This window comes from Ciona intestinalis, chromosome 3, assembly GCF_000224145.3.
Source record: "Ciona intestinalis chromosome 3, KH, whole genome shotgun sequence".
NCBI lineage: Eukaryota > Metazoa > Chordata > Ascidiacea > Phlebobranchia > Cionidae > Ciona > Ciona intestinalis.
Window position 1 is genome coordinate 5,662,651 of NC_020168.2, and position 22,354 is coordinate 5,685,004.

A 22,354-nucleotide genomic window follows, 5' to 3' on the forward strand; every position below is an offset into this window, starting at 1 on the left:
TGCCCTAATTAATTGTTTGGTTTTTTGAGTGTGTGTGTGTGTGTGGTTTATTACGTAAATTGCACTCTCCAGGTATCTAATAAATAAGCATTACTAATTCACACTGGAATGTTAAAGACAGCGGAATAGCTTAAAATGACAAATAGAAACAAAAAATCATCTTAGCTAACAGAAAACCTGAAAATTGTGTGACAATAACTAAAAATGGAACAGCATGAGAAGCTACCACAACATGTAGCTGGGGGTACCAAACAATTCACTAAGTGTCAGTGTCGGCTAGCTAACTATGCCCCTTGTAGTTGTCAAAGTAATTTCACTCAATCAGCCTAGAATTGGAAGAGCTTCATCAGCACAATCTTCCTCATTGTTAGCTTCCGCTGCTACGTCGTCATTTGATCGAAATCTTGGTTTAGTGATGATGGCGAGACGGACAGTGTGCACGGGGCGGGCAGGGTTGGTGAAATGAGGTCCAAACGACACGCAAGGGATCTCGGGCGGGTGTTCCAGGCTATCCCGGTTAAATTCATGGCTGTGAAATGAAAAGCAGGAGATTTGTAATTTACAAGAAACCTTGTTTGGCTTCACTATTAGTAGATAATAGTATTGCCATTTACACATACCACTCTGAAAGATACATACATTGTACGCACAAAAATATGGTACAGAAAAGCAGTAACCGCTGCGATGCATGAAAAATAATAATAATTTTCATACATATTTTTATATTTTTGTTAAAAAAATCTGCTGCATCATTACAACGCAGCACAAATGAAAACAAAATCTTACTGAAGAATGACTTTCTGTTCAGAAGCTGTTTGCGGCAGTAGTGAGAAATGTATGGGAACCGATTGAAACATCTTATCACGTGTGGATGTGGCAGGGTAGAAGAATCGAGGGCCATTGATCTGAATCTTTGGTCTCTGTGATCCATTTCCAACTAAACAGATGTGTATCTTTAAACAAATACATTTTGGCCCTGTATGTCTGATGCATACTGTTTCCGTTTACTGATATTTCAAATATTTAGACAAATAGTACTATTTTCAGGGTGGGAGTTTACCTTTGGGCTTGGGTATTACAAGAATTTCTTTTTTCAGCAAAAAGAATCTACAATCTGATATCATTAAATTTTGTAACATGCAATCTGTTTTGTAATGATCACAAGAAAGCAATACATATTCTCAATTTTGTAGGAATGTTAGATTATAACTTGCAAACCTGCTCCGTTTTCTGCTAAATTCGAATCTGGTAGAAGTGACTTTGTGTCAAGGTGGTGACTTAACTTTTCCTTCTTCACTTGAAACATTGAGATGTCAACCACAATATTGGAACGCACCGGTCGCAAAGGACGTATCATCACATACAATGGGATTGTGGAAGTGGCTGCTGAAGGGTTCGCGAATAATGTGCTGCTTTGACGCCGAAAACCACGTTCTGAGTTAGACAATTTTCGTATTAGAATTTAATGAGCTTAGCTGTGTTATTTTAAGTAATTTTACAATAGATGAAAAAAAGTATGGTATTTAAGGAACCTGTTTGAGCAAAAAGAATAAATACATGGATAGATTTTTATGAAAAGTTCTATTATAGACTGCTTTTTTCAGACATATTTATGTAAATCAGGTATATTTGGAAAAAAAAGAAAAATCCAGAAAATGTAGGTAATCCTATGAAACAAGTAATAAGAAAATCAGTGAAGTAATTTAATGTCAAAAGTAAGAACAAACTGCACTTTCTATTTACATAATTATGTAGTCTATACATAATAGCTGTTAAAGAGACAAAGAAATGTTTGTTAGAAATTAATGAACTGTGCTGTATTACTTAAGCCGGAATTTGGATTTTAAAAATAGTAAGATACTGCTTGCTACATAATATAGAGGCTATAGAAAGTTTGTTGTACCTGATGATAATACACTGCTGTTGTTGTCTCTCTTTTCACTGTTGAGAACCTGGACCTATGAAAGAAAAAACAATAAATAAACTGATTGCAAACAGAGTTCTCTTGGGAGTTACATATATTGAGCAAAGTAAAAACCTATTTTTATCAATATCTCAACCAAGGAGAAATAAAGTCCTTTGTTTATCTTCGTGGTAAAGGGGACTTCAGAAGTTATGGTGTTCTATTTAATAAATATTACTACAGTGCTCCAAGGAAATTACAAAGTGAAAGTGACGATGCATTATTTCAGCATTTGCACTCACCTGCCAGTTTGGGTCACGCTGATGTGCTGACATGAGCATGTCGTTTGCATTCTGTAGATTGACGCATTTATTGTGGAAATTAACGCTGTCAGCATCAAGTGTAACGTAATGACACCACACACTGTTGGTGTAGTTCCTTGGTCGGTAGATGTTGTCACAAAATGAATCATCTGATACCTGTTTGTGAATTCATTGTGAGCAATGGGCATAATAATAATATGGTATGTATATTAATATATATATGATATGTAGTGTAATGAAATTTTAGCTACAAAGTTGCTTAGTATTGGAAGGGTTGTAAAAATAGGCTTTGCAAAAATGCTGTCTAGGGATATATGTGAAAGATTCATTCAAAGGGTTTGTGTAAAAGATTGACCTCCAAAGCCAAAGATCGAAAACGGTGAGCAAGAGATAGGAAAGGTCCGATAACATCTTGGTGGAGACGATAAAACTCTGATTTTTCAATTTCGATTAGTTGCTCTGGAAACATCATGGAGAAACGTATTTGTGGAATGAGAACTTCAAAGTTGTTTTGATTGTCGCCGCTGTTGTTTGCTTCCAACCATTTAACAACTCCCTGTGTTATAAGATGGGAATTGGTAGATTTAAAAAATGCATAAATTATAAGAATTAAAGATGAAGGATCATCGCTAACAACCTCCTAGACCTATGTTATAATATCGGAATTGGTAAACTTATTAAAAATTGCAAAACTTACAAAAGCTATTGAAAAATAAGTTTTTTTGTGTGTTATCATTATTTCAGCTTTTTTATTTCTGTGATATATATTATCTGCTAATCTGAATAAAGTTTTTGCTAAATTTTCCCCAAGAACTTATAAAAATACTTTTCAATATTTACCAACCTTGTACAAGGAATACTCGGACGAGACAACAATGTCGTTTCGTCCCAACAACAAAACTAGGAAGTCAAGATTAAGCAGCAGGAAGTCGTCAAATTTGAGAACGAATTCCATTTCCATTACAATAACTTCAATGCAAGAGTTTTCTAAATCACGGTGGCCGCATAGTTGTAAATATGGCAGCCATCGGATAGCTCCAATTACATTGCCTTCATGGACCTGTATTAGAATAAGTAGGAATTTATAAACTTAGTATGTTGTAATGGGTGGATTAGCTTTTTTTGTATATTTGTTTATGAACGGTTTTGTTCAGTATTTAGTAAATAAATTGTAACAGCTCTTTCTTTTGTCTGCAGACACTTTTACAAAATACTGATTTAAAATATGATGGATGTACACCATGTACTTAAAATTTGGGCATACAATTCAATACCTGTTTCGTGTCTTTAAGCAAACTTTTATTTTAAATACGTAGTAATCTTCTTAATTAAATATTTCTTTTTCCAACTTCATATTAGATGCTACTTATAGGGCTCAACAGTCACTCTTTTTTACCAATTTGTTTGTTTTATCTTTAGTGTATTATAGCGAATGTTGTATAGCAGTTATTTCTTATCTCTTTGCTATGTTAATTAAAATATTAGGTTTATTATTGCCATTAAATGGATAATTCAAATTACTGCAATATTATTATACCTGAGTATGAACATATCGTTCACATGATTGCTTCAGTGGTTGCACGTTGTATTTATCCGCCAACATAAGTAAAGGTAACGCAGTGGTTGTGTTCACATACACAGTACCATGGTATAGAAAATGTAAGAAGCGTGGAAACACAGGAATACATTGCTCATTTTCATTCAGTTCAATTTCATTCACTTTGTTATTATCCCATCTACCAGAAATAAAGAGTTCAGAGTTGTTTTACTTCACACTGTTAGGATAATATGGTGTTTTATCAAATTTAGTTCAAATTCAATTATTAGCACTTACAAAATATTGGTGAACATAAACCAAAGTGCAGTAATGTACAGTTAGAATATAAAATCATCATTTTAAAGAATGTGATGTAATCTGATCAGTTGCATTAGTTTTTCCTTGTTTGTTTTAGAGTAAAAAAATATGATGTGTAAAGACCAAATATGATGAGGCTATCGACAAGTTCACACATTCAGTATTTCACAAATACTTCATGTAACTGACCTTTTGGAACACATTGCACGAAACACATCACTTAAAAGAACAAGCACAAAACGATGTGAACTGAATCGCTGGTTTCCAAGTTTTAATACAATGTCACTCATTTCTGTGCTGTTATAAAACCTGCAAATGATGGTAACTTTGTTAAAAAAGTAGATTTTTTTTAAATGCAAAAGTTTAATTAGGTATAGCACTTTGAAAGTAAAGAAATTTGGTTAGTTAACGTTGCTGTGATTTGTAAGAAATGGTTAAAACAACAAAATTACACAGTTGTGTCGGTGGAATTGTAAATAAAATATAAACCTTGATATCGACTCCACTATCACATTCTTATCGCCTATCAGTTCATCTTCGCTGACAGATGTATTTGCTGAAGCTGTTGCCATGATGCAAGAGTAACTTTAACAACACAAAAGAACTGCAACGTTACAGATCACAGCAGTAATACGTTATCAACCACCGAACATAAACAATCACCCCTTGGTTAGCGTCACCAAGCGGTTTTGCCGAAAAAAAAATCCCTTTGCAAAAATCCCCTTGTTGCTGAATGGTTTCTACTTATTTGCGTCTCGTGAATTTAGTTCCGCTTTTAGGTTGGTTGTTCTAAAGCATGTGTATCTTAACGAAGGGATTTTGGTAACCTGCAGCATGATTTTAGGCTAGGCACTCTAGTTTGCGCATGCTGATGATAGAACTAAAATTTATTGTAAAGCGTGTCACATTTAAAAAAAATAACAAGTGATAAAACTTATAATATGTAAATTTTCGTATGCATTATTTTATTAGTTTTACGTGTATGCGTTTCTTCTTTTTTGTATAAATGTACAATACTTATAAAATATGTTAACCTATTTTTCAGTCAATGATAGTCTAATGAAAAAAAATCATTATTAAGATGGCAGCTTTAACTGATAAATACAGGCAGTTTATTGTGGATACATTACGTGCAAATGGAGCTTTGCCAGTCAGTGAATTACTTAAGTGCTTCACAGAAGGCTCAAAGAACACTCCTACAAACTGCCCCAAATTTTTGAAGACGGTCTCAGAAGGTGAACTTTACCAGTTCTTGTTAAAACGTCCAGATGAATTCTGTTTTAAAAAAGGATATGTATGTCTTACTAAGCTGGAAGAGAGTATCAAACAGTTCTTGCTTGGAAGTATCGGTGAAGAAGGAATGTTGTTCCACAAATTTGAAAATTTGTATTCGGATAAAGCTAATAATTACATTAAAGCAATCGGGTGGCAGCAAGGAGCAGTGAACTTTTTGTTTCGCAACCAGGATTGCTTTTTTCGCGTCGGGGAAAAAGTTTACAAAGCCGATAGTGAGGAAGCTGGTAGTATTAAAAACTTAAAGGAAGATGAGGTGGCAGCTGCTTTGTTCTTCGGCGAAATTTTGCAAGAAAAGGGAAATTTGAGTGTGTTGAAATTGGCAGGTCATCTTAACCAAGCAAGGTTGGAGATAAGAAACATAGTGGGGTCAACAAAGCCAGAAATTTTCAAGAAATTCATTCTGAAAAATAAATGGCTTCTTAAATTGAATGATGATATAGTGAGTGTAAAATCTACAAATTTTGTGAAGTCTCTGCAAAGTAGTATCAAAGCTTCTTCTAACGAGGCTGTAGAATATATTAAGTCAAAATTTAAAACTAACGAAAAGAAGACTTTTATTAAGTTGGCTGGGTCGTTGAGTCAAGCATCACCTGATGTTATTTCTATCATTGGTGGGAAGAGTCCAGCTTCAACAAAGCAGTTTCTCACATCCTACCCCACTGTCTTCAATATTGATGGAGAAACGGTTAGTTTGGTCAGTCAACCTCTTGATTATTCTACTGAATTTCACTCACTGACAAAAATCAAAGCCGCAGAGTATGAGAAGATGGAGCAACCAAGCTTGGACAGCTCGGAAGAGGGTTAGAAATTTGTTGTTTTGTTATAGATCAGTTTCCTGCTTCATTATTTTTAAAATAGTATATCAAATGTTTTTTGGTTTTGTTAGGAAATTCTTATTATTACTGTCAAATAGCCTGTCAGTGACAGGTGAAGTTGTCACTGAAATTATCCTGGGTGTTGTTTTAAATCTGACAAATACCCAGTTTCTTCAAATTTCTGTGCAAAAGGAACTTCCTTCTATAACATTTTTAGTTTGAGTATAATGTTTGCAGTTTCTATGGGTGACTTTTACAACATGGCAACCTGGGATTTAGGCCTGAATTGGTCCATTACCCCAGAACAAAACGTTAGAACACGCTAAATAATATTTTGGTAAAATATATTTCTTCTAAATTCTGTGGTTGATGCCCTTGATATTTAAGCCTGAATCGGCTCATTGCCCTAGAACCAGGAGCGATAACTACAAAACAATATATTCTAAAGTATATAAACTATTTTAATAAAATATTAGATAATGATGACGAGGATTTGGATTTTGATAAAATAGAGAAGAATGCAGTTGAATTCTTCTCTAAACGTCTACAATTAAAGCGGAAACAATCAATAACTCAACTTGCTGGTCACATTGGACAAGCATCAAAAACTGTGCAAGCTGTTGTTGGAAAAAGCCCTTCAAAGATTGAGGGGTTTCTTAAGAGTCACAGTAATGTGTTTGAAACAACTGACGTTAATGCTATTTGTTTGAAAGAAAAGTTAACTAGTGATGGTATTAGTTTCACTGGTAACAGTTCAGTTACACCAGCTATTCCAAACATTGATACAAGTTGGGATACACCCATTTTAGGTTAGTAGAAAAACAGTTGTGATATTTACGCTCAAAACTTTGGTGTTTTCTTATTTACCTAAAATTAGTAACCATAATATTGAAAAAAAATCTATTTTAAAACTAAGACATTTTTGTTGCAAATTTGTTTTTTTTGTAGATATATTACACTAAAATTGTTTGGTGTATGAATATTGGACTTATATTTGTAGCACTTGGTAACACTGAAGATCAAGATGACTTTGACAAAATTCTGGCCATACTCGGTTTAGAGAAGAACTGCTTTAAGAAAGCAATTAGGAACAATAATGAAAAAGTTGATGTTATTTGTTTGGTTGTTGGTTCCAAACCAAGCATCAGGTGTGTATATTTACTATTAATAATTCCACCGAATAAAAACTGCCTTTACTGTAAAGTAATAGCCCACTCAAACTTTTGGAAAAAGATATAGGAAGTTTAATCCTAACATATGACACTGAAAAACTGTTTTTGACATTAAAAAAATTACGAAAGTGAGTAAAATGTTATTTGTTTGTGTTTTTTTACAGATTGGATGATGGTATGAATAGTTTTCGCAAACTGGACCAGCTAAAAAATGTCACTGAAAGTTATTTGCTGCAGATAATAAATCACCCAAGTGTGTTTGACATTTCAGAGAAAGTTCGTGGAATTAGGAACAGTCTTCATACATTAAGGTTAAGGTTGTTTGAAAATGGTGTCATGGCAACAGTTAAAACTTGTGTTTTCCTACATAACTTATTTCTGATACACAGTACAACTGTTTTTTAAATTAACCCTTTATCGGCATGAGTGTATGAAACAGAACATCCTTCTTGTAACCACTGTTGATGCCATGTGAGGATTTATATGTTACATTTATTTACTTATCAATTATAAAAGCTAAGCCCTATCTAGCTAAGGCTTCATCCTACTTATTCCAATAATACAGATGTTTTTCTGTAGGTTATCCTGGGAGGGTGAAAATATTTCTGGCATGACTATTTTTAACCAAGTTCACAATCCCCTTGATGATGGCTGGGATAATGTCAATATGGATTTTGACGGCATAGCCGCTGTTATATTTGAACCTGAACAGATGCAGGCAGCTTTTAGTTACCTTCGGAACCGTGCAAGAAAACTTGCAGAGACAAGCCAAGTTATTGTCATTGATTATAATGGCAAAGTAAGACAATGTTTTGGTCAGAAATTGTAGTTTGATATCTTTTGTTTTAGGCTAGAACTTAGCAGAGTACCAGTATGCTATGGCATTTTTAGACTGATCTAGAAAATATATAGTTAAAATAGTTTCCTGTTTGTGAAAAGTTATCATTGTTAAAACTATTACCTGCATATTATGGAACAAAGAATTTATCTCGCCAGATATGGTAATGTATGAAACTACTGTTGTTAACTAGGAAACAACAGTTTTTATATATATGTTGAAAATTTAATTATACATATTAGAATATATTGTTGTACTTCAAATAGTAAACTTCACCCTTCTAAATGGTTTAATTCAGATCACTGGATTTGACTCACCCACACATATAGGCAATGCCCGCCGTATAATTTGCACTGAAGAGCAACAACTGCGATCCACAATATTTGAGGCAGCTTCTCACTACCCTGATCATGTTATCACTAATTGCTGCATTACCAATGAGTATTTCAAATTACTAAAAGAACTAAGATACCAAGGTAGGATTTTAAAAATGGAAAAAGCAATATTGATGTAATCAGACCTGGAATTGAAGACTAAGCTTTTCAGAAATAGATGGTAGTTCCTACAAGTAAGCAATTCTATTCATTGCAATTTCGGTTTAAACTGTCACTCAACTGCCAGAGCACCAATCTGGTACGCGTAAAACCTCCGTCATTCTAGTTTAAATCCACTCCTGGTTACAGACTTTACTTTAAAAGTTAAAGAGGTTTAATGTTACAGTATATTTAATTAAAATGTTTTTCAGGTATCAAAGTGACAGCAATGATGGCCGCTTTACATGTTTCAGACCTGGAAGAAAAATCTGCTTTTTACTGAATGCTGACATTATGCTCTTGACTTGTGGTGCAGTTAATTTTATTTTCATGGTATATGCCACAGATATTCTTCAAAAGACTGTAATTTTAATGTAGCTGCTTTTAAATCATCGCTATTATGTGCACTGTTTTATTTTAATTTTATTAAATGAATGTTCCACGTCTTTTGTATGTAAGCAATCTTTATACTACAGGTGTCTTGTTTCATACACCTCGTGTCCGCTTAAAAGATACCATGTAAGTGACCTTATGGTTAAATATTATGGGATTTTTACACTTTCTAAAATGAATGGCTGACAGTTTAGACAACCTATAAAGCGCCTCTGGGTTGTAGCACAATTGCTGTTAAGTGTTTTGCCCAAGTACATACATGGCCACGAAACCGTTAGCGTTAGAGGCTGGCGCGCTGACCATTTTGCCACAGCGCGGATGTGTTCAACTTCGTAAATGGTATGTTTTTTTGACAAAAGGTGTACTAATTGCTTGCAGCTTTTAAATATTTTATTTTTTAAAAAGATTATGAGATACGTTATTGGATGATGGGAAGCATTTTGATTCAATACATTTCTACCTATTTTTTTACCGGCTGTGGAGAATTAAGAATTGTTTATTCACTAGTATTCCAAGATTACAAAGTATTGTTGTCTGTGTAATAAACAACAATGTAATTGCTAAATTTTTTATTTGTACGAAACCAAAGGTGCCAGGCACAGGTCACCACTTTATATTGAGAATTATACAATCTGTCTCCAGAACAGTTTTATCTATCTTATGTTTAGGTAAAATATGCTAGTACACAGTTTAAGATATATTTTTTAAACAGTTCAAGATATATTTTTTTAATTTAGAAACTAACAGCACAAAGAACAAGCACAGCTGATCAACGAGAGAAATTACAGGGGCATATGTTATAAATGTGTCAAACAATTTTCCTAGATATTTATTAAAATGCAATAAGAGTAAAAAACATACTTATTAATGACTACAATATAGAATAAAACGAAGAATGATTATAATGTACAGTTACGCATATATAAGTGAGGCAAAGATAGTTGGAAAAACTTTGCACCTTCAAAATTAGTGTAAAATTTTAAAAGGTTCAATAAAATCACAGATAAGTAACACTGATAAAACCAAAGAGATAAATACTAGGTCTGGTAACAAATGCTGGAAAGTTCAGGTACAGAGTTTGAAATGTCGTTCATGATTGCTTCCGTTGTTATTTCTCCGAAAAGAAAAGTTCCCGCCACAGAATAAGATATTCCGATGACAATTAATAATCTTGGTTTCCATTTGCTTTCTGATACAAGATTTGCTCCAAGGACCATCAAGCATAAACCTGATGAAAAAGAAACGGTTTTTAACAGAAATGATATGTTGTAAGAATTTATAACTATTTAATGAAGTAGGTTTTGTTCATATAGATGAAATACACTGTATGATTGTAGCATCAATTGCACTGCTATTATAACATAAAACAAACAACAAATTGTATTTGTAAAGCAGTACTGGTACAGCAACTACACAACTGGTTCAAAGTTGTAAAATGCGGCTTGTAAATCAGATCACACAAAAGAATGCGCAAGCATGCATGTCTCCTTGCAATTTACACATCCAACAGTAAACAATTATTGCCCATTCATTATGAAAGTTACATTATGTTCTATTGCACATGATCTGTCATTTAAAAAATACCTGGAAACAATAATATGAAGCAACCAGCCAGTCCACCGACCACAGCAATTGCTTCACCAATATTTGGAATAAATAAAGCAAGAACAAGTGACGTGAAAAACCAAGTAAATGTGATGAAATATCGTCGCAACTTTTCAATGGAAGGACGCGGTGTAGTTGAAAACAATCTCATTTTCATGAACAGCGTGATGATAGCAGCTCTAATTAAGAGATGTTTTTATTGGGTATCAAAAAAACAGTCATTTTCAAGTTTAAATTGCACATTTTTAATTTTGGTTATTGGTCAATGCACAGTCCTATTGCAAAAGCACTGAAAGGGCTAAATATGTTTAAAACACTTTTGTGCCACAGAGTGCTCAACATTACTGAGCCATATCAGGTATGTGATGCATGTAGTTTCACAACATATATTATGATTTATGATGTATGGCCATTACCTGCCACAGAACTGTAGGATGGGATAGGAAGTTAACATGGCAATAACAATAGAAATACGAGCAGCAATCACAAAGAAATCTGTTGCTTTATAATTCTGAAGTATGTCACTTTCCACATCATCGCCGAATGTTAAGTAACCACATATTCCTGTAAAGAGATTATAAATATGAGGCATCTGCATAAAACGACACTGTATTGGTGTATTACAGTACTGGAGGAGCATTTTCTTAGGAAAGAGAATACCTGTTAAGCAGTATGAAACAGCACATAGAAGAATGGAGCATAAGATTACGATCAACCAGTTAATTGCAGTTTTCTTTCTCAACGAGGCATAAACAGGAACAGAACTAACATGGCACTGTAAACAAAAATTTTGGAAATTAACCGAATTAAAACACATGATGTTTGGTGTTTATGATAGATATTACGTAAAAAAGATCAAAGGCAAAGAAATTTACTTTTAATAGATAATGATTCAGTTAATTTCAGAATGCAGATTACCAATGTGTAACTTATTCATGTAGTTACAATCTCATTAAGTTTCTTTAAGAGGTAACAAACAATTTTAACAAACAAAGGGTATTACAAATTTTACAAAAAATACCTGATAGGCAAAGAAAATGGCAGGAACTGCTGAAAGGAATTCCGAAACGTTCTTAGGTGAATGACGGATGGTACCTGGCGTGTAGGTGTGAGTCGCATACTTAACCACCACAGTGAGCATCACTATTATGGTTGCTAGGACTCCTACAATGCTATGATGTAAAAGTGGGATTATGCAAATGCCAATGACAGCCTTGGTTTTATATAAGTGACGCTTTTTAATTATTTGTGTCTCAAAAATCAAAGTTAAGTACTGACCTGGCATGCCTCAGAAAACCAATGTCTTTGGGAATACAAAGTGGAAGAATGACTGCAGTAGAGAAGGCACACATTGTGAACTTCCTGTTCATGTACCAGTGATGGCAGAAATCAACACCAACACTTGCTTCCATGACTGCATTATAAAGTAGTTGTTTAAAATTTTAAACAGTAGCTTATCATAACAATGTAATAGCTATGACTACGACTACAGTATATGATCAGTTATACAAAGACTCGTTAAAAATTTAGCATTTTGAGGTAATTTGTTTATACTGATAACAAATACAAATAATCTGTTGAATGTTTTTTTTATCTTTGATGGAAATGAAATAAATAGAAACACACTCATAATTAAGGGAAAGACTTAGTGTGATAACAAAGGCCCTATAGCCCACTTACATCACTTGTGAGAGCTGTATAAAAAACAGAGTTCAGTTTGTATATTACCTTTATCAAACTGGTCACCAACGATGATTATCATAGCTATGCTTGTGCCAAACATATACAACATGATACAACATTCAGTGGCAACCCCAACACCCCTGCCACACATCACTTCAATAACTTCTTGATAAGTTGAACACTGATGATGGTGGCAGCAATATGCAAGTATCATTAAGCTGCCCAAAATGAATACAAGAAAAGTCTAAATGTAAAAAAATATGTATTAAAAAAGTACATATTAAAAAGTATCAGTATATTAACATTATAGCACTACTGAATAAAAGGTGTTTGACGACCTTTGGCACAACGTTTGGTTAAAATTAGAGTGATATATAAAACGACATACCAATTGCATGATAGTTCCCGGTAATACACCTCCTGCATGTTTAAATGCTTCAGGCATATTCAACATTCCAGCTCCCATAGCAGCATTTACTACGATGAATATTGCACCCAGAGTCCCAGTGCCTTTATTTGCGGGAACAGTCTCATTGTTTTCATTTGAACCATTTATGCTCTGAATACTGCCATTTTTAGTTTGAATCAAGCAGGTGTCGTCCTGGGGTAACAACGGTGTTTTCTCATTTTCATTTTCCGTCATATTGCCTGTTAAATCGTCTTCATGGATTATAAAACAACTCTTCACGCTGATAGAATAGTACAAATATTAAATGTAGCAGAATTACGGAAAAGGTCAGTTTCAGTGCAGACACCACACCAATTTACGCCACTGACTTGTGACAGCTTTACGTCTTTTGTTTACATTTGTGACCAAGCACTATAGCACCACCTCACGGTTGATTTTTTGATGTATAATCACTCAGAGTCGTAGAAACAGCTTTTGTATGACCTTTCTATGGCTCCGTAATCACTGATGATAGAAGCCACCTGCAACTCGTCTATAGCGAACACGTATAAGCGGTATATCGCACCTATGGTATGATGTCAAATCTAGGTTTAAGTGGTGGGAAAAGATAATAAAATACGTAAAGGATTTTTTGATACGGACCAATTTGCGAATCCGCAAGGACTGTAAAGTATAGGATAGAGGTTGATATATGAATAATAAGTGCTATTTTGTACACCTCATCAGAGAAATGGCTAACTGTAACTTGCGATAAATTCTTTCGCAGTTTACGGTGTATCGTGGGCTTTAATAAACAATGCACCTGTTTAAAACCGGCGTTCTGTATAGCGCCTATCACATTACCACGCCTCGTGTGTCTTTACCCAAGAGACGTATATTTCAATCACTTAACGGCTTAATTCGAAACCGAGCAAGTGTTATGGTTAGATACGTCATGTTTCTAATGCAAGGGTATTTTAATCTATATCTCTATATACTATTAATAGACAATCATTATTCCTATGTAGTTAGAATTTCATCACATTCAGTATTTTATTTGTATATAAGCCATCTTTGATTTTAAAATAATTTTATTGCCGCCTTAGCCGAGAGCAAACTAATAACTGGACTTTAAACGATACGTCACTCGTTACGGATTTTTTCCAGACTATATTAAAGTGACGTCAGTGAAATGAATGCATGCGCGTGTCGCACTTTGTTATTTAATGACGTAATCTTGATGCGGCCACATAGATTAATGGGTGCACCGAGTACTTTCATCATACCAGGCGTCCGGTGCCGAAGCAACAGGCGGCTAACCGAAATAGAACAACGACCAGCAGGAGCGAGCCAACAACTGTTACCGAAGCGGTCCACTTAATCCCGGGACACGCGCGAACTGTACGCGACAAATATCAAAATATAAACAACGGCATTCAACTATTAATATTGCGCCTTTGGTTACGTTCAACCGAGTTTTAAAAACCTGTCACATTTTTAAACTGAAGGCTGTCTGTATAGTCATCGAAAGAATATCCCACGACCCAGCGTGCACACTTGGCCCGTATAACCTTCCGTTTGTGTTGGTTTTTATTCCGAATACTCCAAATGATTGTAGCGCCGGGATACCTTAGTTGGCTTAGTACACCGATAGCAGACCGCCCCTCCACGAAATACAGACACTCTGTTTGTCACCAGTGTTCTATCAACTGTCTCGTTTAGCTACGGTGTACACATGCTTCTACATACGTTCCGCGGGTGTCTATTGTTGCCCTTGTCCTTACAGTGCGTCTAGAGTAAACTAACCAAGATACGATTGCGTATACCGGGACAATAGGATAACATTTGCACGGAGACACGTGGTCAACTATACGAGGCACGTAACCGCAGGGCACTACCAAAGTCCGGTTATTTAAGTTTATATTTTTGCCTAGCCGTCGAAAAAACATGCATATATTAAAATTAATAAAACCGTTTATTCTCTATATCGTACATTGGTTATGAGCGCTTTAGCACCAAAATATAACGAGTTCTATAAACGCAGTTAAATTCAATTGATTTTACCTTACCAGCAGGCAGTTTCTCTCCACAAACATTTAAGCCTCATTCCTAACGTGCGGGAATTCTCCTCATCCGATAGAAACATATTAGTGTACGGACACTTCTCCATTCTTTGACAATGTGGTGACAGGGGAATATCATTTACGACAGTGCGAAGCGTCTCCTTTACCGAATAAACCTCATGATTCTAACATTAAAGTCGTTGCAATAGGTACGGATATTCTAAAATTGAAACTATGCACAATCACGGGTATACCATATATATATATAGTAGGGTGGGAAAAATAGGACACCATTTTATTCTATTTTCTCGTCCCATTTTGTAGAAAACAAGGAACATTTAAAGAATTATAAAACCGTATCCGTACGACTACCATAGACCGTTGTAAATTGTTTAAACACGATCAAGATATTTGGATATTATGTGCTAACGGTGTCTCATCTACCCCCACCCTATTATAACACCGAACGTTAAAAATTCATTGCACCGAATGTTCCACCGTTTTAGTGTATTAGCGGATTCAGAATGTCGCACGCGTTCAAAGCGACCCAGTACCTATTGGTGTCAATTAACACCATTTTGGATCGAATTTTCGGATGAGCCTTTGTGTGAAAATTAGCGGTTCACTCTGCCGGCCATCCTCAGGTTGAGATAACGCATCTATCGCAAAGTAGCAGCTGAAGTGAAGACTTGCGATCGGAGAGAATTTAATTTCGATATTTTTATTTGCATTGATTTACAAAAATATTTATACAGTTTTTGATTTTGAAAACAATAGAGTAGGGTGGGGGAAAATGGGATACCCTTTCATTCTATTTCCTTGTTCCATTTAGTAGTAAACAAAGACCTTTTCAGAGAATTATAAAACCGTATTCTCACGACTCCCACAGCCCTTTGTTAATTATTTAAAACATGATTAGAATATTTAAATATAATGTCCCAAAGATGCCCCATCTTCCGCCACAGTACTATACTTGAAAAATATATTGTTCTGCCCCTGAAATAGGAACTTTAGGGGGAGATTTTTCTTACGCACATGATAAATTAATATGTTGTTACCGATAAATTGTAGATACTTAAAATGAAAAGGTCGCAATTGTATTTACCATTATAAAACAGAAGATCGGTGTGTTTTGCTGGACAAATATTGAGAAAATCTGTGGCGACAACTGTGGTCTGATTTACAGGCGAGTTGGACGGAGTTGACAGGTCGCGAAAGCGATCCCACCTTCGTGTCTGGGTTTCGAGGTGCCGCCCGTCGTGCAGTAGCAACTGTGCGGTCAAGTTGAGAGCAAGAAGACACTACAGCGCGCTTTGAAGCGTCCAAGCCGCCCGCTGAGCAGGGCGGATAGCTCGTTTGGCACCTCGTCTGGCATCGTCCGCACTGTCAACCTTCTTCGTACAAACGTCCTCACCTGCCGCGCAGGATTGCTTCATATGGCAGACCGAGTTGAGTGGGAAATCATATTCTGGTTGCTTCGCTTATAGAGCTAGCTCACTAGAGACTAGAGTGTTGTGAATGATGAATCATTTGAATTAAGCATTTTGTTTAGTTGATCAAATGAGTTTCAGTTTGATGTTCAGGACTGCTAAGTAATGCAGTGAAAGGAATTCTAAAGTGATTATATTTAGAAATGGGCTATCAGTGCTTGATTACTGTTGCAGGGTTATTTAAAAATGCAGTCGAACAGTCTAAGAAAGCTTAGCTATATTTGAAGGATTATGTATACTTATTTCATTAGAGCAATATTTTTTTTTTTATTTTAGACTTTTGGTACATATTCAAAATATCAAAATTCTCACTGTGAAATATATTACTGTGATTACATCATGACCTCCGTCGAGCCCATGCTTTATCAAGGCAAGCACGCCGTTCAGAAAAATGAAGGTATATATGCAGTCCTATTTATATTATAATTCATCGCGGCAATTGTTTCTCTTATAAAAATCAAACGCGATCATTTTAAATGTTGTAAACAGAGCAGATGCCTTTGTAAATATGCATCATCTTGTACCGAGAATCCAGCAGAATTTTCCATGAGACTTTCGTTCACGTAAAAGTTAAATTATTTTCGGAGGTTATTTGCGCACGGCGCGGTGTTGGAACTTTTCGCTAATCCGACTGTTTGTTTCCGCCTAAATTAATCACAAGTAACAGTTGCGATAAAACAAGGAAACGACTGGATCTCCCGCTGTTATAGGATGCCACCTCGCACGTCAAACCCCACACATACCGTAACTTTTACCTAAATAATGGAAATGCAATTATTTAATTACCTGTGGAAGAATCCGGACTAAGCCGAGATTGCCTAATATAGTTAGACAAGGTCCGGTCACTCGGGCTAAACATTCAAACAGGTGGTGCCTAAAATAGATGCGAGCTGGTACCAAGTGTTTTGCTCGCACCGTTCCTCCCATGGGTGACTGGCTGGCTTTAAGGATGGAACGCTACCGATATAAGTTTGACGTAATCTCGGTCTGGATGAAAGCGTTGACAGCACTACCTGTTTGCACACTCGGCACAACTGCTGCTTATGGAAGTGAACTGCGGTTTCCCGATATGGAAACCGTATGGCTCAATAACAAATTATTTACGGCCCTCAGGACAGCCCGCCATGCAGTCTGCACCATATTTTTAATCCTGGCTTTTGCCAAGACCAAATATTACAAAGTTAAATCTTCTTTAGGCGAATCTACCCGTCCTTGCACTTTGAGTGGAGATGACAGTTTTTACTGCAGCGGCGAATCAACAAATTCGACGTCATCTCCCACGTCATCCATTACGTCATCGCGTTCATGTGGACCTGACAGCGACGAAGGTTTTCCGAGACAGGATGACCTGGATTTGCGTGACAAAGCCAGCAAAAACTTGCAACATAGCGTTGAGCTTTTTTGCCCTATTAAGAGCAAGTCAGTTGATCATGATAACGATTTAATGCCTATGGATCTCTCGTGCAAAAAGAGAACTTTCCCAAAACAAAATTGCAAAACTGCTAGCATGCCTAAAACGAGCCCAACCATAAAATCAGAACCGATTGATGACTATCCAGCTTCACTTACACGCAACGCTCCACCTTCAAGTATGCCTTCCGTTTCACCCCCTTCATCAAACATCACACGAGAATTTCCACCCTCTATGTTTCCATCATGGCCTTATTTTTCCACTCCAATAACTTCAAGCGTTGGTGGATTTCCGTCTTTTCCGTCGTCCTATATTCCTGGAAAATATCTTCATCCAGCGTTATTCCTTCCACCACCAGCGACGTCTTGCCAAACCGTCCCAACCAACAGCCCTCTCGGTTTTTCTGTAGGAAATTCCATGCTGCCAGGACTTCACCAGCTCGCAGCTAGCCATTTCCAACCATCAATGATCAAACCAGTTGCTCAGCCACAGGGTGTACCGCAAGAGCAGAATTCGCTCAATCACGATGACCAGAAGTTCGCTCAAAATTCCCCACAGCCTCGGTTTTCCCCGACCAACCTGGTCCAAGACCCTTCTCTGTTAGCTGAGTTTGCACGGGTTTTCAGCCGACAAGTCGAACAGTTCCGCCCAAAACCAGGTTTCGAGGAAAACAACACGAAGAATCAAAACTCAGAGCGTCGCCGCAAAAATGCGAAACCGTTGAAGATTTCCGCTGATGTATCGCCACCACAACCTCAACTTAACGACATGCGATCAATTTCGTTTAAAGATTTACCCACCATGGTTTCTCAAACTCACGACCACAACGCCTTCTACGGAGCGCAGAAAAACCGACAGGAACTGAAGAGAAAATCCTCTGGCGAAGGTGATTTTTCTATAACCATTTTTTTATACAAGCAATCTCGTAGATCAGTTTTTTAAAAAAATATTGCTTACAGATAATTCTGAAAGTCCATCTGGAAAAAAGGTATGCTTGGATTCCAAAACTACTTGGAGGCAAATTGACGCACCGGCGTTTCAGGTTCGTACTCTATTCCCTCTGCACACGTTTAGGCTGGCTTTTATTGCATCAGAGTTTTTAACACTTAACTCCCAACACAGATATCTGATGCAATTGAAGAACAAAATAAAACTCCGCAGCCTGTCAGTTTTAAACCATGTCGTATTCCATGTACTGAATGTGGAAGAACGTACGCGACCATCGGTGCCCTCGCTAAACACGCCAAAACACACGAGGACCCGGAATCTGGTAGCAAATTCAATTGCAAAGTAAGAAAAACATTTAAAATAAGTTTTCGCTACAACTTTTGAGATGTTTTACGAATGGCCATTTTCTAACATGTGTTCGTCTTTAGATATGCAAGAAAGAGTGCAGTTCTCTTGGAGCACTTCGAATGCACATCCGCACCCATACGCTTCCGTGCGAATGCCATATTTGTGGTAAAGCGTTCTCACGTACCTGGCTGTTGCAGGGACACATACGCACACATACCGGTAAGTTATCTGCTATATGCAAAACACTCAACGGCGAGGCGTATTTTAAATAAAGTAAATTATTATTATGTAAATGTTTTGGGCTAGAATATGAAGCTTCAAAGATTCCTGGCAAATCTAACCAATACTGTTATTTTAGGTGAGAAACCATACCAATGCACTGTGTGCTCTAGGGCTTTCGCCGACCGATCAAACCTTCGTGCTCATATGCAAACTCACGAAACTGTTAAACGATACAGCTGTGTTACCTGCGAGAAAACGTTCTCTCGGATTTCGTTGCTAAAACGTCACCAAGTACATTGTGAAACAGCCTCACAAACTGCACAACGCAAGACAGCATCCTAAAAGTCTATATCGGACATCAACTGTACATATACACCGCAAACTTGGTTGAATATTTATTTTGTTTGTGCCATATTGTTTAGATACATTGTAGTTCAATCCTTGTGCGAATAACCCATGTTACCTCGCTGTAAGTATTCAAGGTGCCCCCGATTTGCTGTTCTTAATATTTTGCACACGTTTGCTGATTAACGCTCCCGCGGTATTGAATAAAAACGCACTTTGAAAATCGTTTTATTTCCGAAAAACCACCGACTTGCGCTATGATACCATTAGAGGGAACTCAACAAGAAAACATGACATTTCACATGAAATTCACTGTTTCTTAAAAGCATTTTCGGTGGACGATTGAGGGCCCGGACTCGTCGTACTCTTGCTTGCTTATCCACATTTGCTGGAAGGTGGATAACGAGGCAAGAATGGATCCTCCGATCCATACGGAGTATTTTCTCTCCGGAGGAGCGATGATCTTGATCCTCATGGTACTCGGAGCGAGGGAGGTGATTTCTTTCTGCATCCGATCACCGATCCCTAGTGCAAATTTAAAGGTTACAACAGAGCTCTGAGCAAAACTATATATGTGTACAGTCTACATGACTACATCAGTCAGCCCTTTTTTACCTGGATACATGGTGGAACCACCAGAAAGCACGGTATTGGCGTACAAGTCCTTTCGGATATCCACATCGCATTTCATAATGGAGTTGTACGTAGTCTCATGAATTCCTGTAGATTCCATGCCTAACATTGTGGGTTGAAACATGGCTTCTGGACAACGGAATCGTTCGTTCCCGATAGTAATCACCTGGCGATATAGTCAGTGTTTTTTGCTGGCTAATTATAACAACTTAAAAGGCCTACCTGCCCATCAGGCAGCTCGTAACTTTTCTCAAGAGAGCTACTGGTTGCCGCAGTTGCCAATTCCTGGTCGTAATCTAAAGCTACGTAACATAATTTCTCCTTGATGTCCCGAACTATCTCACGTTCCGCTGTTACAAAAAAAAGAATTTTTAGATATTAGACATTTTTTAACAATGGCTTTCTTTTTAACCTGTTGTAGTAAAGGAATATCCACGTTCAGTCAAAATCTTCATCAAGTAGTTCGTGAGGTCTCGCCCAGCTAAATCTTGACGCAAGATGGCGTGTGGGAGTGCGTAGCCTTCATAAATCGGTACAGTGTGCGACACCCCGTCACCGCTATCCAATACGATGCCTGCAAAAATCGGTAAACCATTTCTTAGGGAAATACTATTAGCCAACTTAGCACTAATATGGACAGATTGGAAATTCTTATAGGACTATGTTAGTTACAGACTTTAAACCGCACATAACAAAATTCCTACCTGTTGTTCGACCAGATGCATAAAGAGATAGTACAGCTTGAATTGCAACGTACATAGCTGGTGCATTAAACGTCTCAAACATAATTTGTGTCATTTTCTCTCTGTTTGCCTAATTAGACAGCGAATGTTTTCCAGTTGTTTTTTTTAAAGTAAATAAAGAACATACCTTTGGGTTAAGTGGCGCTTCGGTTAAAAGAACTGGGTGTTCTTCGGGCGCCACCCTAAGTTCGTTGTAGAAAGTGTGATGCCAAATCTTTTCCATGTCATCCCAGTTTGTTACAACACCGTGCTCAATTGGATATTTCAAAGATAATATACCACGTTTGCTTTGAGCCTCGTCGCCGACATAGCTGTCTTTTTGTCCCATGCCGACCATTACGCCCTGTATCAGTCACGACAGTTTAAAAACTTTGTTAGCGAAGTGTACAGTACAATGTGAATCCAACCATGCTTACCTGATGCTTAGGTCTCCCAACAAGAGATGGAAATACTGCACGTGGTGCATCATCACCAGCAAAACCTGCTTTGCACATCCCGGATCCATTATCAATGACTAATGCAGCAATGTCGTCGTCTAACATGTTTTCAATTTTAATTTGACTTAAGTGTTTACAAATGTTTACTGACGCCTAAAACAAGATTACTAATAAAGAGAGTATGGATTCCTTAAAAAGCTAGGAGTTATTCTAAACCTGGAGCACCAACATACATTTTTCCCTACTAGTTGCAACAAAAGTAACCGCAGAGCTTACACGTTTTGGGCGAGTAATGCCAACCTCAACTTTTTATTTCCAAATATGGTAAAATGTCTAAACTGTGACCAAATATGGTAGGAAATCAAACACAATTGGGCATTATTACGTAGCCCGCGTCGGTGCTGGAAGTTTATTTCTCAAATGAGCGGGGATGACAGCAGTTTATGTTTTATATTTTGCTAAGTATGTCCAAAATACCACATATTGCTAATGCTGAAATATATAAACGAATATGTTGAATTTAAATGCAATCATTTTTTTGGAAAAATTTAATGCAATCAATTTTTTTTTGGTAAAAACAAAACTTTTGTGTGTTAAATATCCATTACTTTGAGAATATACTTCTAATACCATGGGGCAATGCATTCTAATTATTGTTATACAGTCTTACGGCAGTAAAATAGGGCCGCAAGGTAATATCGTATATAGGGCGGTGAACGACACTAACGTACTAGAGATTTCTATAGTTTTCGTTGTTATTTTAAGAGCGATGTACAGCATGTAACCATAGTGAGTATACTATGATGTAACCTACATGGCGTACGTAAAAATGTTGCGGTGACAAAGCCACCACAGTCATCAGAATCGTTGAACCTTTGGTTTATCAAAGATACATAAGTCATTGCCAATC

The 22,354-nt window shown here is 36.7% G+C and overlaps 5 protein-coding genes across 6 annotated transcripts; 2 read left to right on the plus strand and 3 right to left on the minus strand.

Annotated features, from left to right (window-relative positions):
* Positions 1 to 20: 20 nt before the first annotated feature.
* On the minus strand, positions 21 to 4,769 carry LOC100187381. The gene is made up of 10 exons (XM_002126540.4): positions 4,571 to 4,769; positions 4,271 to 4,390; positions 3,764 to 3,962; positions 3,071 to 3,286; positions 2,582 to 2,782; positions 2,206 to 2,382; positions 1,904 to 1,958; positions 1,219 to 1,434; positions 787 to 937; positions 21 to 529 (listed from the first exon to the last, which is right to left on the minus strand). Exons 1-10 carry the CDS (start codon positions 4,651 to 4,653, stop codon positions 322 to 324), a joined length of 1,626 nt encoding a protein of 541 aa, XP_002126576.1. The 5' UTR covers positions 4,654 to 4,769; the 3' UTR covers positions 21 to 321.
* A 361-nt stretch (positions 4,770 to 5,130) lies between these two features.
* LOC100179491 lies at positions 5,131 to 9,599 on the plus strand. The gene is made up of 7 exons (XM_002126363.5): positions 5,131 to 6,177; positions 6,669 to 7,001; positions 7,193 to 7,340; positions 7,529 to 7,675; positions 7,944 to 8,163; positions 8,501 to 8,678; positions 8,948 to 9,599. Exons 1-7 carry the CDS (start codon positions 5,163 to 5,165, stop codon positions 9,016 to 9,018), a joined length of 2,112 nt encoding a protein of 703 aa, XP_002126399.1. The 5' UTR covers positions 5,131 to 5,162; the 3' UTR covers positions 9,019 to 9,599.
* An 83-nt stretch (positions 9,600 to 9,682) lies between these two features.
* LOC100177154 (putative sodium-coupled neutral amino acid transporter 7) lies at positions 9,683 to 13,184 on the minus strand. 2 transcript variants are annotated; one of them, XM_002126310.4, is made up of 8 exons: positions 12,805 to 13,184; positions 12,462 to 12,660; positions 12,012 to 12,147; positions 11,755 to 11,905; positions 11,394 to 11,508; positions 11,150 to 11,297; positions 10,713 to 10,912; positions 9,683 to 10,356 (listed from the first exon to the last, which is right to left on the minus strand). In XM_002126310.4, exons 1-8 carry the CDS (start codon positions 13,057 to 13,059, stop codon positions 10,166 to 10,168), a joined length of 1,395 nt encoding a protein of 464 aa, XP_002126346.1. In that variant the 5' UTR covers positions 13,060 to 13,184; the 3' UTR covers positions 9,683 to 10,165. The 2 variants fall into 2 exon arrangements, with proteins under 2 accessions (XP_002126346.1, XP_026689550.1); XM_026833749.1 differs by having other exon boundaries at positions 9,942 to 10,356; positions 12,462 to 12,634; positions 12,805 to 13,060.
* Positions 13,185 to 16,633: 3,449 nt separating this feature from the next.
* On the plus strand, positions 16,634 to 19,854 carry snail (transcription factor protein). Its single transcript, NM_001078353.1, is given in 6 exon segments — positions 16,634 to 16,754; positions 17,554 to 18,654; positions 18,728 to 18,810; positions 18,891 to 19,058; positions 19,145 to 19,283; positions 19,423 to 19,854. Coding segments are annotated over 6 exon segments (1,755 nt in total). The 5' UTR covers positions 16,634 to 16,696; the 3' UTR covers positions 19,629 to 19,854.
* LOC100181800 (actin, cytoplasmic-like) lies at positions 19,844 to 21,728 on the minus strand. The gene is made up of 7 exons (XM_002125767.3): positions 21,424 to 21,728; positions 21,135 to 21,350; positions 20,969 to 21,077; positions 20,677 to 20,838; positions 20,487 to 20,614; positions 20,247 to 20,430; positions 19,844 to 20,156 (listed from the first exon to the last, which is right to left on the minus strand). Exons 1-7 carry the CDS (start codon positions 21,547 to 21,549, stop codon positions 19,951 to 19,953), a joined length of 1,131 nt encoding a protein of 376 aa, XP_002125803.1. The 5' UTR covers positions 21,550 to 21,728; the 3' UTR covers positions 19,844 to 19,950.
* Between the last annotated feature and the right edge of the window lie 626 nt (positions 21,729 to 22,354).

Bases quoted from the DNA above. Each gene is read 5' to 3' on its own strand.
- LOC100187381 (XM_002126540.4), bottom strand. From the start codon at position 4,653: ATGGCAACAGCTTCAGCAAATACATCTGTCAGCGAAGATGAACTGATA. The intron at 4,391-4,570 runs GTTTATATTTTA...CATCATTTGCAG, and splicing joins ATAGTGGAGTCGATATCAAG to GTTTTATAACAGCACAGAAA. The intron at 1,959-2,205 runs GTGAGTGCAAAT...TTTCTTTCATAG, and splicing joins AGCGTGACCCAAACTGGCAG to GTCCAGGTTCTCAACAGTGA.
- LOC100179491 (XM_002126363.5), top strand. From the start codon at position 5,163: ATGGCAGCTTTAACTGATAAATACAGGCAGTTTATTGTGGATACATTA. The intron at 8,164-8,500 runs GTAAGACAATGT...GGTTTAATTCAG, and splicing joins TCATTGATTATAATGGCAAA to ATCACTGGATTTGACTCACC. The intron at 8,679-8,947 runs GTAGGATTTTAA...AATGTTTTTCAG, and splicing joins AAAAGAACTAAGATACCAAG to GTATCAAAGTGACAGCAATG.
- LOC100177154 (XM_002126310.4), bottom strand. From the start codon at position 13,059: ATGACGGAAAATGAAAATGAGAAAACACCGTTGTTACCCCAGGACGAC. The intron at 11,906-12,011 runs GTCAGTACTTAA...TTTACATCATAG, and splicing joins GGTTTTCTGAGGCATGCCAG to CATTGTAGGAGTCCTAGCAA. The intron at 10,913-11,149 runs GTAATGGCCATA...TCTCTTAATTAG, and splicing joins ATCCTACAGTTCTGTGGCAG to AGCTGCTATCATCACGCTGT.
- LOC100181800 (XM_002125767.3), bottom strand. From the start codon at position 21,549: ATGTTAGACGACGACATTGCTGCATTAGTCATTGATAATGGATCCGGG. The intron at 21,078-21,134 runs GTATGTTCTTTA...CTGTCTAATTAG, and splicing joins AAGCGCCACTTAACCCAAAG to GCAAACAGAGAGAAAATGAC. The intron at 20,431-20,486 runs GTAGGCCTTTTA...CTATATCGCCAG, and splicing joins ACGAGCTGCCTGATGGGCAG to GTGATTACTATCGGGAACGA.